General features: G+C 44.0%; 1 protein-coding gene across 9 annotated transcripts in view; it reads right to left on the minus strand.

Annotated features, from left to right (window-relative positions):
- The window catches only part of sec16a (SEC16 homolog A, endoplasmic reticulum export factor), an 82,302-nt gene extending 66,144 nt beyond the window's left edge, over window positions 1-16,158 (minus strand). For 8 of the 9 annotated variants that reach the window (XM_059994213.1, XM_059994212.1, XM_059994211.1 and 5 more), the window contains exons 1-2: window positions 16,051-16,158; window positions 527-3,997 (exon numbers count right to left, since the gene is read on the minus strand). In XM_059994213.1, coding sequence (XP_059850196.1) covers window positions 527-3,931 — 3,405 coding nt within the window. In that variant the 5' untranslated portion in view covers window positions 3,932-3,997; window positions 16,051-16,158. The remainder of the gene's footprint in view (window positions 1-526; window positions 3,998-16,050) is intronic. The other variant, XM_059994214.1, reaches the window with a different exon arrangement.
- Window positions 16,159-16,717: the final 559 nt, after the last annotated feature.

Consider the following 16,717-nt stretch of genomic DNA (forward strand, 5'->3'; position numbering starts at 1 on the left):
GAATCATGCCCACTGACTTACACTGTTTAATAAGTAGTCCATTACACAATTTAAAATGTCACCTTTTTCTTTAAATCCTTCTTGTTCTTGCTTCTCCCTCTAATCTCTAGCCCACCCTACAGGTCTCAAGAGTCCAACCCCACATATTCTTCTGATTTGACTTTGATCTACTACCACCAGACACACCTTCTCTGCTCAGGCCAGATGCTCTGGAACTGCTTCCTTGAATCTTGCAATCCTCAAAAAAAAACAATGCCACAAAAAGTTTTACTTCCACCAGTCTTAATACTCCTTCATAAGTGCAGGTGTCAAATTCAATGATCACCAGTGCATCTATGAAGAAGAATCTTACTGCATGTGCTGGTTGGGGCTGGAACAGCTGAAGGAGGTGTCAGGGAAGCAAAGGGCGCAGGAAATTAAAAAATATAAATCACAAACATTCCCCCCAACCTCCCTTGATTATGATCAATTTACAGCTGCAGAATAAAGTGAAAACCGTGATGAAAGAAGGCAAAGGTTCAGTTACCTGATAGTATGGATGGTTGCCTCTGGAAGTCATTGGTTGATAAGACATCTGCTGACCAATTCTGGGATCCAGAGGTGGGTAGGATGGGTAAGGCACTGCAAATGCCTGTTGAGGATCTGTGCTGTAATCCTGATATGCATATGGATAGGAATAACCATACCCCACATGCGGCAGGACAGCGGGGTATGGATGCTGCAGCGGTACCTCTGGATGTGAGGACAGCTGGGGGGCTCCCGTTGCTGTTACAGGAGCTTGAGTCACTGCCTGCTGCTGTGCCGTTGGCTGGGCAGAGCCTGACCCTGGGTAGCCATAGCCCGCAGGTGGGTAATGACTACTGGCCAGCTGATGCTGGCTAGAATCATGAGCTGTGGAGGGGATTGGAGGAGGGGCTGCCTGCTGTCCTGACATTGTGGCCATCGGCTGTTGCTGCTGCTGTTGGACATCTTTGGTGACCTGCAGATAGAAACCTGGTTTGTCATTAATGCACAGTCCTGAGGCATAGGTCTGGCAAGGAGGAGGGTGCTGTGTGGTATCATTAGGTGGCAAGGAAGCAGGCTGATTAGCATTGGCGATGGACTGATTAGGCGGAGAGCGACGCAAAGTGAAATCAAGCAGCTCACAGTTGGCAGATGACTCAGGTTGATGAAAAACTTGATTTCTTGCATCATCTTTACTGACGTCACTGCGTGGCTGAAGAGCAGAAGTTGGGGCAATTATGGATACACCAGGTATTCGGTTAGAGGAGGGGCTTGAAGGGGTGGCAGTGTCCCTTGGTGGTCCTCCACTTGCAAACCTCGTGTCGAGGTGACCATCTGAAGCCAGATTTAGGGGAGACTGGGAGGAGGGTGATCCAAGCGCAGCGGTAAGGCCAGAATTTGGTGGTGCAGGGCTTGCAAAGGAGACACTTTGGCCATCGCCTCGATCCCGGAGAGGACGGTCAGGGCTGGACAGTGGAGCGGAGGAACTGGCTTGAAGAGGCCGAGCAAGGAGGATGGGTGGGTTTGGTGCAGCCAGAGACGGCATCAGAAGTGTGGCATAGCTGGAACTTGCCTGGCCTTTTGGGTCTCCATCTTCAAGTGCCTGGGGAGGATTCTCCATGTTTCCTACGAGCAGAGGGAAGCTCAGTTCCTTGCTGCCATCTTCTGGGGGCTGGACGACCTCAGCGCACAGCTCCTTGGCTGCAGTAGGCACAGCAGGAGCAGCTGGTGCCAGCACAATACCAGCGCTGAAGTTTGGCAGCTCATTCTGTGCCCAAAGGGTGGCAGCTGGACTCTCAGACTTGGCGCGAGCACCATGCATTCTCAGAGACCCCCTCTTCTCGGGCGTCTCCGACAGGGCTCGCAGCGCATTCTCAGGGGCCAGCGGCCCCGGATAGAGATTTGAGCAAGTCTGTGGGACGCTGATGTTTTCCATGTTGTCAGGTGGATCTTCTAGATTGCCAGGGGAGATATCCAACGCTGTGGCTCCTTGCCGCTGACCCACGGCGCTGACTGCATTTTGGTTCAACTCCATCACCATATTTGCTTGATCCACTTCAGCTGCTTTGACCGTCAACTGTCCGTGTGACCTCACTGGCTCAAACGAGCTGTTTGCGCTGGCTTGGAAGGTGGCCATTGGCTTTGGAGGTGTGGGGTTGGTGGGCTGTGGCAACTGGCTATAATACATAGCCCGCCCTGCGCTGTCCGTCTCCCGAGCAAGTGGGGAAGTATCTATCTGCTCAAAGAAGGAGGAGGAGGTGCCATCAGTAGGTGGCTTCCCAATCTCTTGCTGGATGAAAGTGTTTGGTGGAGGTTGGCATCGACGCAGACTGGAGCCACTGCTGTGACTGGCACTGCTGTGGTTTGAAGAGATGCTGTCTGATCGCAGAGGGTGGGGTGCCATGTCTGGGGTCTCCTGGTTCACTGGTGGCCCTCCCACAGGCCCAATAGTTTTGGTGATGTGCTGCCCCTGGTTTACTAAACTAGGGATGGGCTGGAAGCCCAGAGGGACCCTCTTGGGCTCATTTGGCAGGACTTCCTGGTTCTGTACAAATTCAGAATTCTCATCATTGTCCATTGCCAGCGCTTCACTAACCCGTTGTGGCATTGTAGGATCTGTGACCCCACCAGGATCCCCAGACCCCTGGCTGTAAATACCATACTGGCTAGCTGGTTGTGGAAGGAAGCCCTGGGGTTCAACACTAGATGCCCGACCTACTGCCTGTTGCCCTGCAGATGGCTGGGGCGGAGACTGCCTACTGAGGAACAGCCCACCACTTGACTGAAAGCTGTCTCCAGTCGCGACACCAGCTCCATGCTGCTGGTCGCTTGCTAGCGTCTCCTTATTCTCCACCTCACCCCCTTTGAAAAACATAGAAACTGTGCCTGGGTCAGAGTCTGGGGGATGACTCAACTGAGAGGGAGGACCATTGGGTCTGACTGCCTGCTGTGGACATGGTTCTCGCAGGAAGCCGGGTGCCCAGTTGTCTGTGTGGGCAAAGCCAGGGCCTGAGAAATTTTGCTGGTGCTGGGGCGGGAAATGGAAGGGAGCTGGGCGACCACTGTCTTGGCACTCTGCTCCGGTGAGCTGCGCAAAGGAATCTGGTGATGAGTGCTGCTGCTGCTGCTGCTGGGAGAAGCTGCCCGGCACCTGGCTTTGGTGAGATGGAAAAGGTGAGAGCTGGGCCTGAGGAGAGATGTAACTGCCAAGGCCCTGGGTCTGCGGGTCACTAGGCTGAAAGTAGTTTTGAACAGAGGGAGGTCGACTGCCATGGTTCACCACCCACTGAGAAGAGGAGCCAAGCTGGAGCTGTGGTTGGAAAGTAGGTGCACCAGGAGGAAAGGGGAGTGGCTCTTGCCCAGGGGCGTTCCGTGTTTGGGAATAGGTGGATCCATGGTGAGGTCCCAGCTCTCCGCCCTCCGGCCCCAGTCCTGTGTGAAAGTACGAGGGCTCGTTGGGTAGGCCCTGCCCGGCATCAGCACCAGCAGGAGGGGACGCGGGGGAGAACTGGCCATCACCAAAGCGCGACGTTGGGGCAAGGGGTGCTGGTGCGCCACACGGTTCAGAGCGCTCACCGGGTGTGGCGGGCAGGCCAGGAAACAACCCCTGTGCGTTGTGCAAAGTGTCTGCGGACCACCGAGGTGGGACGTGATTCCCATCTTGCTGGTTAAGCAAAGGTGGAGGGAGCAGGTTTCCATTATTGGCGCCATGGGGTGCTGCTGAATCCCCTGTGTGAGGAGGCCTACTCAGTCCAAATGGGTCGGTGACCGGCGGCAGCGGGGCTCCTGAAAGCGGTGTGGTGGAACGCCTGAAGGGGGTATTGCGGCGGAAGGCATTGGGGGCGGCCCCTGCTGGTGGAGCTCCTGCAGCATTGGCGACACCTGGTGACGATCGCGAGGGTGGTGGCTGCATTGCCAAGCTATGCATCAAGGCTGGCACTCCTCAAATCTCGATATCCAGAAGGGTGGAGCAGCTGTCAGTTGTTCCCAGTGCCTTGGAAGAGAGAACAGAACAGTTGGTTTTATAGGTTCAATCATCCCAAACAGACACATCAAAGAATTTCAGCTGAAAGCTGGAACCCACCAGAGAAGTTTCAAATTAAACTTTAAGTTCAGAAGGGAAATAACTTTTTCCACTATCTGAAGAGTTTCAGAAGGCTTTACAGTCAATAAACTGCAAGATCCAAACAACTAATGTGTCAATGGGGCAGGAACAGACGTAAAGCACCTGTTTATTCCACCATGTCAACATTGCCTGAGCTTCACATATGCATACTTGGTATCTTTGGTTAGCAAATCAATTTGTCAATTAATGTTAACATTGCCGGTAGGTGGTGGCGTGGCAACAGCATTGAGCTTCGAGGCAAGTGGCCCTGGGTTTGAACCCTGCTGGCTCCTTGCACGCTTTCTTTCCATCCAAGCTGGGCTGAGAGTTGAGCTAGCAACTTGGCCTCATAAAAGACAGACAAAATGCTAAAGAAACGGCAAGGTTGCCATCCAATGAGCCACAAGGCGTGGAGAGGAACAGCAGCAGTCATGTTATTAATTGGTCCGGTATTAATCTTGGAACTGAGTTCAAAATATCAATCTTTCTTGACTGCACTCCCAAATGCTCTGATTTTTAAAACTATCTTAGATTCACTCACTGAAAGAACATTTTTACGAACCCCACTAATTTCCCATTTCTTAAATAGATCAACTAACACCTAAATATCTTTGATCACAAATCTAGTTTGGGTAATTTCACCCTTGGAGAAATAAATTCACTTTGCACCTCCTCCACAATCAATAAGCCCTTCGTAAAGGGTAGCATTAGAACTGAATCATCTCCCAGATCTCTCCAGTTACATCATGACTTCCACTTACTAGCAATTCAGCCAAGTGTATAAATGAAGTGCAGCAATCTATTACCCCCTTTTTTCAAATGAACCATATATCCTATAGATTTTTTTCCTTGATCCTCATTGCTTCCACCTTTTGTTTAAGAGGAATCAGCTCAATCATTTCAGTTCAAAGTTGGATGATCTTATCTGGTATATCTGAAAATGTTCCGCTGTATTTACCCATTCATTCAGGGTTTCTTTCTAGTTTGACGCTTCCATCCAAGCTTTTCTAGGAGACCCTTCCTTCATTCATTGAAAAAACAGTCGGATGCTGCTGATCTGTCACCTAATTATTTACTTCAATAATGCTAATTTCATTTTTTATGTAATTTCTACCACTTTTCCCAATTTGCTAATGCTAACTTTTCTCATAATCTAACAAAATAACACAAAGTAATTACCTTATTTACCTATACAACCATCTTTTTCCAGATAGTAGAAGTTGGGAGTTTCCAGTTTCCTTTCATTCTCAATTTGCAACTCATGTTGTTTGGTTATTCCTAAGGTATACTTCATGCATCTTCCACATTCTATGTTTTTGTTTTTACATTTTTCTATGCTTTTTCTTTTTCTGCACTAATAAGGGGTTATCAGGTGTGCGTTATCTGAAAGAAGCACTAATAGTGTATTACCCACCCAATGCTACACCAGATGTGTTAGTAAATTCATGAGGATTAGTCTTTGAAGTGAGGTTTGAACCTATGATGCTCTAACTGGAGAGTATTCCCAACAACTCAATGTCAAAAAGCTTGTCGCTTAGGTGCATGCAAGGGTATTACAGACAGGCTACAGGAAGCAAATAACTAAAGCCTAGTTTCTTCTTATGGATCATGACTGTGTAAAAAATTGATGGTCACACTTATTATGTTGGCAGCAGTTGATGAACTCTACTTCACTGGCAAATCAAAAATTAAAAGCACTGTGGTGTCTCTCATGCTGTAGGATGTCCCAAATACGTTGCAGGTATAGAAATGAATCTAAAGTACCATACATGAGCTGGGTCAATATATACCGGCACTGCAGAATTTGAAAGGCTTTGAGCACAAACTACTTGCCAGGTAATGTGCATGGTGGCCCAGCACTTTGTGCTCTCTGTGAAGAGTCAACATTCTAGCAATGAAAATCTACCAGCTTTCCCATTCAATCCTGTGAATCCAACTCACATCAATCTACTTTTCCAAGCCACAAAGGAATTTAAGAGAAAAAAAAACAGAGGTTATTTTCCATCAGATACTACAGATTTTGAAGAAAGCAAAACAGAGAACCACAATCTACTTAGTAGGGTAATGCAACCTTTCACATCTCAGAAGCTGAATGGAAAATATATTTTACAAGCATAATGATTGGTTTAGGAAGGAAAATAATAGTGTATATTCTGGCGGAGGTTAGGTATCATTTCTGTCAGGATCTTCATGCAGAATTGTTGAAACACAAAATGTGTGAACACAAATTATGACTGACAAAAAACAATAGAAATTGGGAAAGGATTCATTCCCATAGAACCTCGCAAGCACTCCAATGATGGCTGATTTTTACTTCAATTTCAAGTAGTGAATTCCTGTCCAAAACATGACAAAATAAGCACTTGTTTTTCTTAGTGGGTTCAAGTCTCGAAATACTTCATCTCCCTTCTGGTCATTACCACAAGCCTGTGTTGTTTGGTTTCCGCTCACCTACCAGTGGAATGATCTCTTTTTATTTGCAAAAGCTGTTAGCTCTCATCTTGTTCTCACTCCAATAATATGCCACCTTTGCACCCTTTCAAGATTTTCACATTTCCTTGCAATACAAAAGGTTAGCATCAGCTCATTTAATCCATACTAAACCATTCCTCCCATCACCATTTCATTACTATTGCCATACTTCCTTATTGTGGTGCTGAGGATTAAACTCGACTACAGCTAAAACCCAATCAATGATGTGCAGCTATTTATTTCACTTCACGTTTTTTTCTCCCCTTTCTCAATCTCTGGAAACAAACTGTCTACCAACACCTTTTATAACTGTACAAATTCCCATAACTATCTTGACTACACCTCCTACCACTCTGTCTCCTGTAAAACTGCTATTCCTTTTCTTAGTTTCTTTGTTTCCACTGCATCTGTTCCCAGGATAAGGCTTTCCTTTCCAGGACATTAGAGATGTCCTCCTTCTTCGAAGAATAGGTTTTCCCTTCTTCCACCATTGATGCTACCTTAACCTACAACTCCTTTATTTTCTGCTCACTCCATCTTCCATGGCCTCAATAGGGATAGAGTTCCTCTTGTCCTCACCTACCACCCCGTGAGCCCCTGCAACCAACACATAATTTTCTGCAACTTCCACCATTTTTAACAGCATCGTACCACAAAACGTATCTTTCCCTCCTCCCACTCTCTGCAGGGATTACTCCATGATTCCTTTGCCCATTCGTCCGTCCCCACTGATCTCCCTCCTGGCATATACCCCTGCAAGCGACAGAAATGCCACACCTGCCCATTCATTTCCTCTCTCACCTCCATTCAGGGCTGCAAACAGTTGCTCCATCCATCAAAAGCAGAATTTCCTGATGGCCAACGATTTTAATTCCTATTCCCATTCCCGTCCTGTCATCCTGTCACGTTGATCCATGCCCTCTGCTTTTGCCACGATGACGCCAATCTCAGGGTGGAGCGGCAACACCTCATATTCTGTCTAGGTAGCCCGCAATATGATGGCATGAATGTTAGTTTCCCCTTCCAGTAAATCTTTTCCCCTCCCTCTCCGCTTTTCTTCTATCGCCCATTCTGGCTTCTTACCTCTTCTGCCTATCACGTGCCCCTGATGCCCCTCTCTCTTCCCTTTCTCCCATGGTGCATCCCTAATCAGATTTCTTCTTCTTCAGCTCTTTACCTTTCCCACCAACCTGGCTTCATCTATCACCTTCTAGCTAGTCGCCTTCTCCTCCCCCAATCTTTTTATTTGGCATTTTCTCCCTTCCTTTTCAGTAATGAAGAAGGGTCTCAGCCAGAGGTGTTGACTGTTTATTCATTGCCAAAGATGCTGCCGGACCTGCTGAGTTCCTCCAGCATTTTGAGTGTGTTGCTCTGGATTTCCAACATCTACAGAATTCCTTGTGTTTAGTCATTTGCTCTCTCTCCCCCACCAAACGCTTGTAGCATCATGAATTCAGTGCTTCTTTTTTTGTAGTTTCACTTATTTTAGAGAATGTGCCCCACTGAAATCCAACTACAAATGGCTTCAAACAGAATACAACCAGGTGAAGCATGTCCCAGGTAGGGCAATGATGAGAGACATAGAACAGAGGACATTTGATCACACTGGTCTGCATTGACATTCTGGTCACACTGATCACTGATCACACTGGTCTGCATACGACTCACTAGCCTCTTCCAATTCCATCTGATTTTTTTTTTGCAGCCTTTCTGAAATATTTCTCTTATATGCAGGTCTTGCTCTGAAAACTAAGCAAGGACCTTCAGTCACCCAAAGCACTGAGTGAAGAACTTACCCTTTTATCAATTTACTGTTGTGTATTAGTGATTGATTCCTGATGAGGGGTCACAGCCCAAAGCATCGATTCATTATTCCTTTCCATAGATGCTGCATGACCTGCTGAGCTCATCTAGCATTTTGTATGCGTAACTATTGTGTATTTCCTGGTCTTGGATTCTATCACCAGAAAAGTTTCGCCACATCCTATTCAAATGATGCACAATCTTAAAACTTCAATCCAGTCTCCTCAAGGTCTTCTTTCTGAGGAAAGCTGTAACCAACACCTTCTTCCTTTATAGTTTTTTTTGTTACCTCAGTTCAGCTGCCATTCCTATAAATCTTTTCTACATTCTTCATCCATTCTGTTTATTTGTATTGAGACCAGACTATGCTGCCAGTCCATAGTTCATTATCACATTAACATACAGGATTTTAAATTTATATAGCTTTAGAAATAAATTCCAGCACATTTTTTTTTAAATAGCCACACTCCAGTTTGCCAACAGCATCAAAACAAACTATCCAGTCCTAGCAACTAGCTTTGGACTTTGAATGATCAAGGTTTAAGTTCAAAGGAATTACCAATGCAACCACAAGCGGAGTTCAGATAATAAATTTTAAATACATTGATAGTAACATTCACAAAAAGAGCATATGATGGGGAGTGAAACAAAAGGCCACATGACAATTAATCTCATCACGGTGGGGATGGGGCAAGAGGAGCAAAGAAGGGAAAGGAGGAGGGGGCAGAAAATAACTGTCATGAGCTGTAGCTTGGCTCTAACACAAGGTCAACAGCTCTGTAGTCCAGAAACAAACTGCTAATTGTTCAAGTAATCAAGCAGTGTCACTGAGCTGCACCCATCCTGACCCATTTATCACTGTGGGCTTGCCGGATATCCTGCATTGTGAATTCACCCAGGATATCAGCCCAGGACAGATGGAATGTGTGTGTGTGAGAAAACATGCACAGAGATGATACAATCTAGATTACTATGATAATATACTATGAAGGATCAGAATATAAAGCATTCACCCAGGTACTTCCCACTAAAATAAACTGAGTTATCAGGTTCCATGAATAACTTCAGACTGTGCAAGTGTCACCACCCTGACAATTGTCAGCAAAACACCCTATCAATGGATCTTTCTCACCAAATCTGCTTACAATATACTAAACTTATGATTAATCAAAAATTCCACTACTTGTGTGCAGCATTTCAATCCCAGTAAAAGATCTTTATTCAATTCCCTGGTTAAACTGTGAAAAGACAGAACATGTCCCAATTATTTCCTCTTTGTTTCCAAAGTTCATTTACACTGACTGGCATATTGGAACAACTAAAACACCAATTAGAGTGAAATTAAAACCAAAAACTCACACTGAATCACAGGAAATATTAAAACTGACGGACCAACAGCTGAGCCAAAGCACTGAGGGGAATGCACAAGGAAACAGGCTATACAGAAAAGACAAAGCCACAATTTAATTTCTTTATTCCTCTCCTGAATGCACAGGGAGCCTCAATTCCAAGACAAATGACCTAACCTCTGGAAAGAACAGAAAATGCTAGAAACACCCAGTAGGTCAGGCAGTATCCATGGAAAACAACATAGTATTTCAGGTCAGGACCTTTCATCAGAACTAGGGAAGAGAAACCAAATGACATTTCAATAGCAGAGAAGGTCGGAGAGGGATTGAAAGTGCCAAGGAAAAAGTGCTGATTGATAAGATCAAATGTGTTGATGGGGTGGGGGGGCAGCAGTTAGAGTAGTGGTTACAAGTAAACTATGCTGTTTGCCTGTGCACTGTTCTCACCTATTAGAAATATTCCATTATTCTACCCATTTTTCCTAAGCTTCTCAAATCTACATTTTTCTCTTTCCACAATTCTAACAGTAAGTATTGCTTTCCACAGATACTGGCTGATTTGTTCAGTATTTAAATCAGATCTCCATCATCTGCATTTTTATTTCACCCCATTCCCAACATTTCACCCACCTTCCCATTCCCCACATATGGGTTTTGGCAACCATGCTGCACAATATCACCTGCAAAATTACATCCACAGGTTTACACATTCTGTTAGCAGTCATTAGTTATTGACCACAGGCACAAGTTTGCCTAATTTACTCATAAACACATTTACTCAACCAGGCCAAATTAACTACACCTGCAGCTGCAAATTCTTTTTTCCAAAAAAAATTCAATTGCTAGAAATCTGAAATAGCAAAAAGCAGCAGCGGCCAGAAACACTCAGCAGATAAGACAGCGCCCATGATCGTAGATACTGAGATAACATTTCAGGTTGAAGACTCTTCAGAAATGGGCAAGGGAAAAAAAGCAATTCAGTTGTTTTTAAGACATTCTTTTTGGCTTTATTTGTCTTGATTGGTTGGGATCAAGACTGCTGTAGCATTATGCTGCTATAAAATTGTGAGGTTGTTAGATTAGTTTGGAAATGCTCAGAAGATCAGACAGTGTTCGTGGAGAGAGGTAGGGTGTCAATATGGAAGTGAGTTAGCCAAGCATAACTCATGATTCTGTTACAAGCAGGCATAATGAACTAGCTGAAATTGAACAAGTTCTAAAGGCTGCAATGTTTACTCAGATGATAAAAAAAAATGAGGTGCTGTTCTTCAGCCTTCCTTTGGGCCTCAATGGAAAGGTGAAGGAAGCCATGGACAGGTAGGTCAGAGTGGGAGCAGGATAGAAAATAGAAATGACTGCCAACTGGAAGCTCATTTCCACCTGGAGACGAAACAGAGGTGTGCTGCAAAGTGTTCAACTAACCTGCATTTGATTTTGCCAATGTAGAGACACCAATACCCTGAGCAGTGAATATATTACACTAAATTGAAAGTGCAAGCTTCCTTGCTATCACCTTAAGTACAAAGTTTCTCTTGGCAGCAAATTTACCACCAGAGTAGCTTCAAGCAAGAACATTTTCAAAACTGTGCTACACTTTGGTTTCATAGAAAACTCATCACTGCTTATACTAGGAATTACAAAACAGAAGGCAAGATGCATTTAGAACTGATAACCCAAATGGATTCAAGTTGGACCCTGGCTGAATCCACACACAAAGACTCCCTTGATTAGCTATTTATAGAATGATCACCTTTTCTTTTTTATTTACTTTGCATCATCGTACACGGAAGATCATTTGGTTTCACATGATTCCGCAGCTTTGTTGGAGATATTCAATTAGTTCACTCCCATGCTCTATGCCATAGCCCTGCAAGTATTTATATAAATTTCCCTTTGCAAGTCAATTTTCAATCAGCTTCCATCATTTCATTCAGTGAGCCACAGATGATAACAAACAGAAAATGCCATCTCCCTTCAACATTATGTAACTTATCCTAAAATCCTGCTGCTGATGATGGAAAATTTCTCTCTATTCACATTCAAAAACTCCATGAATTCGGAACGTTCTGTGCTTTAAACACTTACCGGTAGTTCTTTTATCCATCCAGAGAATAAGTCACTTACTCTGGTGCCTTTTGAATAAATCTCTTTTGCAACCTAAGCAAGACCTTAACATCCAGAACAACCACAGCTCAATTTTTGCATCAAATAATGTTATCGCTAACTCTCCCAAACATACAGACCAAGTGCAAAGATGCATGTCAATAGCAAGAAGGAAGGCATCTAGAAAATATCTCCGACTAAATTTGGAAGAAGATCCCAAAAGTTTGGGAACGAGAGAAAAGGAGACAAAGGAATTAAGGAACAAGTTGTTTGGAGATCTTCTTGTGCTTGCATCTACTCTGAATGATAGCACAATCCATAAGGTGATGAAAAAGTCAAACAGGTTACCTTCCTGTTCTTGAAGATCAAGATACTCATCTCAATTAACTGGAGCAAAGAAAAGAACAAGAAGGTTATGGTGCAACTTTAAGACAACTGGAACACTGAGCAGTTCTGCTCATCACAAGAGAGGGAGGACATCACTGGAGAGAGCGCAGAGGAGATTCAACAGGATGCTGCCTGGCACAGAGAGTTTCACTCACGAGGGGAAACAGGATATGCTGGATTGGTTTCCTTGGAGCAGTGGTTTATAAAACTATGACAGGGCAAATAATAGAAAACGTTTCCACAAAGCAGAGGTGTCAAAAACTAGAGGGCATATGTTTAAAATGGGGTGGGGGCATCTGAGGAGGAAACTTTTCCAGAGTGGTCAAAATCTGGAACATACTGCCCTAGTGGCTAGAGGGAGCGAGTATTTGTACATTTTAGAATCTAGTTGAGCACATGAATTACATAGGCATTAAAGGCTATGAACCAAGTGCTGATAAATGAGATTAGTGTAGGTGGTCAGCATGGACGCGGTGGCCAAAGGATCTGTTTTGATGCTGGATGGCTGACTCGGAACTGTCAGGTGATCTGCAATTTATTTGGGACACCATGGGGTAGGAGACTATTGTCAAACAGTTTCTAACGAGAGTCAATCGCATGCACTGGTGTGGCTCTTAGACACTACACAACACTTAAGAGTGAATAGTTTTTAAAATAGTGTTAGTTGCGCGTGTTTATGTTCAAGAAGCAGTGTTTTTGTGTCACAAATGGTTGGCGAGAAGTAAGCAGTAAGACAATTTGGAACTGAGGTTTCAAGCATTCAGGCTTGGAGATGCAAAAATGGCCAGGAGTGAAAATGAAATGATCTCATTACTTCAACAAGTTAGGAACTACAAAGAATTTGATGGTATCAACAATCATCTTCAACATTTCAACGAAAATGAGCATTTGGAAGAGACAACTGTCAAATGCATTGTATAAAGACAGTCCATTATCTGTCCTAGCTGTCTGTTACATTAACAGTTAATTAAAAGGACACTGCAGCAAACACTGGCTTAATTCCTCCATCAATAACTATTAGGAGGTAATACACAGTTTTATAGTACTATAAAGAATTGGCAGTGTTTTAATTTTTTCCTGTTCATTTAAATATATAAATTACTACTCAGTTAAACAGTAGTACGTCTTTTTTTTTAAACTCATTTTTAACTATTTCCATGGAACTTCAACTAACTGGGGCAGTCGCAGAATTGGGGAAAAATTACTGATGCTGAGGTGTCCCAAGTAACTGGAACCCACTGTATATCCAGTCTTAGTTGATTTTGAGCTGGCTTAAGAGATTGTGCATACAAGCACATCCAAAGGTAGTACAGCACCACTTTTTCAGGTCAGTAATAGGGCAAGTTTAAAAAAACAAGGCTTTGGCAGCAATGCATACATCCTGAGAACATATTAAATCCAAAGTCTAGATCAAACAAAAATATGCGAACATTGACCAACACCACGTGAATGGTTCCTTTAATGAGAAAAGTGCCCTGTCTAGTATGACGCCTAGCCAGTCAGACCAGGAAGATCCCAGTCAGTGGTGAGCTGGCAGCCCTCGAAGTTAGAGTGCCATGATTGGCAGTGAAACAAATATATTTAAGAATAATTCAGACAGGTTTGCTGCTTTCTGCTCACACGACTGGAATAGGGTGTATACAGGAGGCAGTGCAGGATCAAGGGGTCTTATAGCTCTCTTCTGCTTTTCTTCACGTTCCTATATCCTGCTCCAATTAAAACCCACTACGAGGATCACCAATTCAGAGCCCTTGCATCCTGGAATCTTTATAATCCGGTACAAATCACAACTTTCAGCAAAAGCATACTAAAACAACAGAAGGATCAAGATATTGCTACCCTGACTAACCCAATTTCTAATCAAATCTTCACCTGAGAAAACACTCCTTTCCCCTGCTCTCCCATGACCAATAATCTCCCTTTAAGGACTCTTTAACCTGTTATTTCATTGGGTACATCCACATGAAACGCTGTCGTAAGAAAGCAGCAACCATCAGAGATCCTCACCACCCAGACCATGCTCTTTTCTTGCTGCTGCCATTAGGCCTCAGGACTCGCACCGCCAGCTTCAAGGACAGTTACTATCCCTCAACCATCAGGCTCTTGACCAGAGGATGATAACTACACTCATCTATTGAGCTGTTCCCATGACTGATGATCTCCCTGACCCCCTGACACCCTCTCAGACACCCTGAGCCAACAGAATGGTCCTGGACTTATTTCCACTTGTCATGATTAACTTATTATTGTTTAGCTATGGTTTTATATTGCTATATTTCTACACTATTCTTGGTTGGTGCGGCTGTAACGAAACCCAATTTCCCTCGGGATCAATAAAGTATGTCTGTCTGTCTTTAAGGACTCTTTATCTTGTTATTTCATGCTCCCGTTATTTATTGCTATTTATTTGTATTTGCTTTTCCTCAGTTTGTTGTCTTCTATGCTCTACGTGCTCGTACATTGATCCTGTTCACAGTTATTGTTCTATAGGTTTGCTGAGTATGCCCCCAGGAAAAAGAATCTCAGGGGTGTACTTGGACAAATATGTACTCTGATAGTAAATTTTACTTTGAACAAGTACATGGGTTCAATGCTAAAATCAGATAAAACTGTTGGCCCCAGCCATTCCATCTCCTATCAGTTGGCTATCAACTCTTTTTACTTTTCTTAGGCTCCACATCCCAAATAAACATCAATCTCAGTTTCAAAGACAAATACCATCTTTGTCGCAACACAAGAGTCTTTGGCTCGTAGGAAACAATGACTGCATAATCAATTAGGTGGGTGGGGAAGAGAAAAATACGTGGCACTGAATCTGAAAAAATAAAGTATCGAAAATGCTGGTTAATGAATAGATTACTATTCACCAGGACACCAAGGAGAAGTTCCCACCCTTTAAAACAGCATAAGTTTTTTTTACATTTGAGTGCACACAGGGCTTCAATTTAATATTACAATCAAAAGATATTAGTTCCAACAGCACCATTTCCTTAACAATGCACAACATATCAATTTGGATTATAAGCAACCCATTAAGTGGTACCTGAACCCACAATCCCCTTACCCAGAGATAGGAGCGACACACTGAGCTGCAGCTGACTATCAACAAGCCTTCGCGTGCAGGCGTCATCAGAAGGCTATAATGTTCAAAGACTTGCACTGTGTGTAGACAGTTCCAATGCAGCCCTTGGGACAGATTAGTGACATAAAGTGACAGGCAAGGGGGGAGAGATAATAATCAACTGAAATAAACTGGAATGAAAGGATTACAAGAAATCCTCTCGTAAAACTAGCCTAGAGCCACTAATCTGTGCACCAGTTTCCAGATCTCCACAACAGAGAAAACTAAACTCAAGTTTTCAAGTGCTGGGGATTATATGTAACATAACAGAAAATCCTGGAAACACTCGGTAGGTCAAAGAGCATCTGTAGAAAGAGAAACAGAGTGAATATTTCAGATCGAAGACTCTTATTTCTCTTTCCACATATGCTGACCAACATGTTGAATGTTTCCAGTGTCTCCAACTCACATTCAACGATTACGCCTCGAAAACACCCAGAAGCTTTACAACTTCCAGCCTCCTCCACGTTCAGAGATTGCCCTTCTGTCCACCTCCGTCAGCCACTCCAAGGAGGGCTTTCAGATCCCGCATCCTCTCAGAGACTCGGGGTCCTCCCTGTCCGCCGATCCCCTGGCTCTCACCCTCCCCATCAGGCCTATCGTACGGCAGCCTCCCCCCACAGCAAATGAGCTGTCACCAAGCTCAGTGCAGCCAGCTCCTCCCCTTGCATTGTCCAGCCAAGCCCGACGAAGGAGACTAGGCTCACCTAATACAGACCCGAGGACCGAACGGCTCCACTCCGTTACAGAGGCCACCGGGCGCCCAGCGCCATCTTCACTCGCCAATCGGCGACGTGTACATCGTGACGTCATGCGCACTCGACGTCGTGGCGTACTGCGGGGGGGGGGGAATCTGCAAACCAATTTTTCAGAAAAGCTATTTATTTTTTTCTCAACATATATTTAAACGTAAGTACTTCGTGACTTGCTGATATTAGTTCAGTGATTTATAAATATAACATTTTAAAAGTTAAAGCCGGTGATTGAAAGCTTCGTATTTTTGTAACGGAAATAGCCGGATGAAGCCGAAGTCATAAAGGGCAGCGTCCTGGAATCTTCATCGGTTGTGTGGAACGTCTTCATTACAACCTTCCAAGTTTCTCCTCTAAGTATTTACTTAGTTTGCTATTGTAAAACACTATTCAATTTCCTTGCACTTGTCTTTCAAAGCAAACTAATGTGTTACAAAAATTCCCTTTGTGTTTGGCTTTGTTTTGGTGCCATTTCAAAGTTCAAAGTTAGAAGTGTATTTATTATCGAAGTACATGTTTGTCATCACATACAGCCCTGAGATTCGTTTTCTTGTGAGCAGACTCAGTAAATCCAATAACCATAATAGAATCAATGATAGACTGCACCCAACGGGGCAGAAAA

This window comes from Hypanus sabinus, chromosome 18 (genome assembly GCF_030144855.1).
Source record: "Hypanus sabinus isolate sHypSab1 chromosome 18, sHypSab1.hap1, whole genome shotgun sequence".
NCBI classification, from domain to species: domain Eukaryota; kingdom Metazoa; phylum Chordata; class Chondrichthyes; order Myliobatiformes; family Dasyatidae; genus Hypanus; species Hypanus sabinus.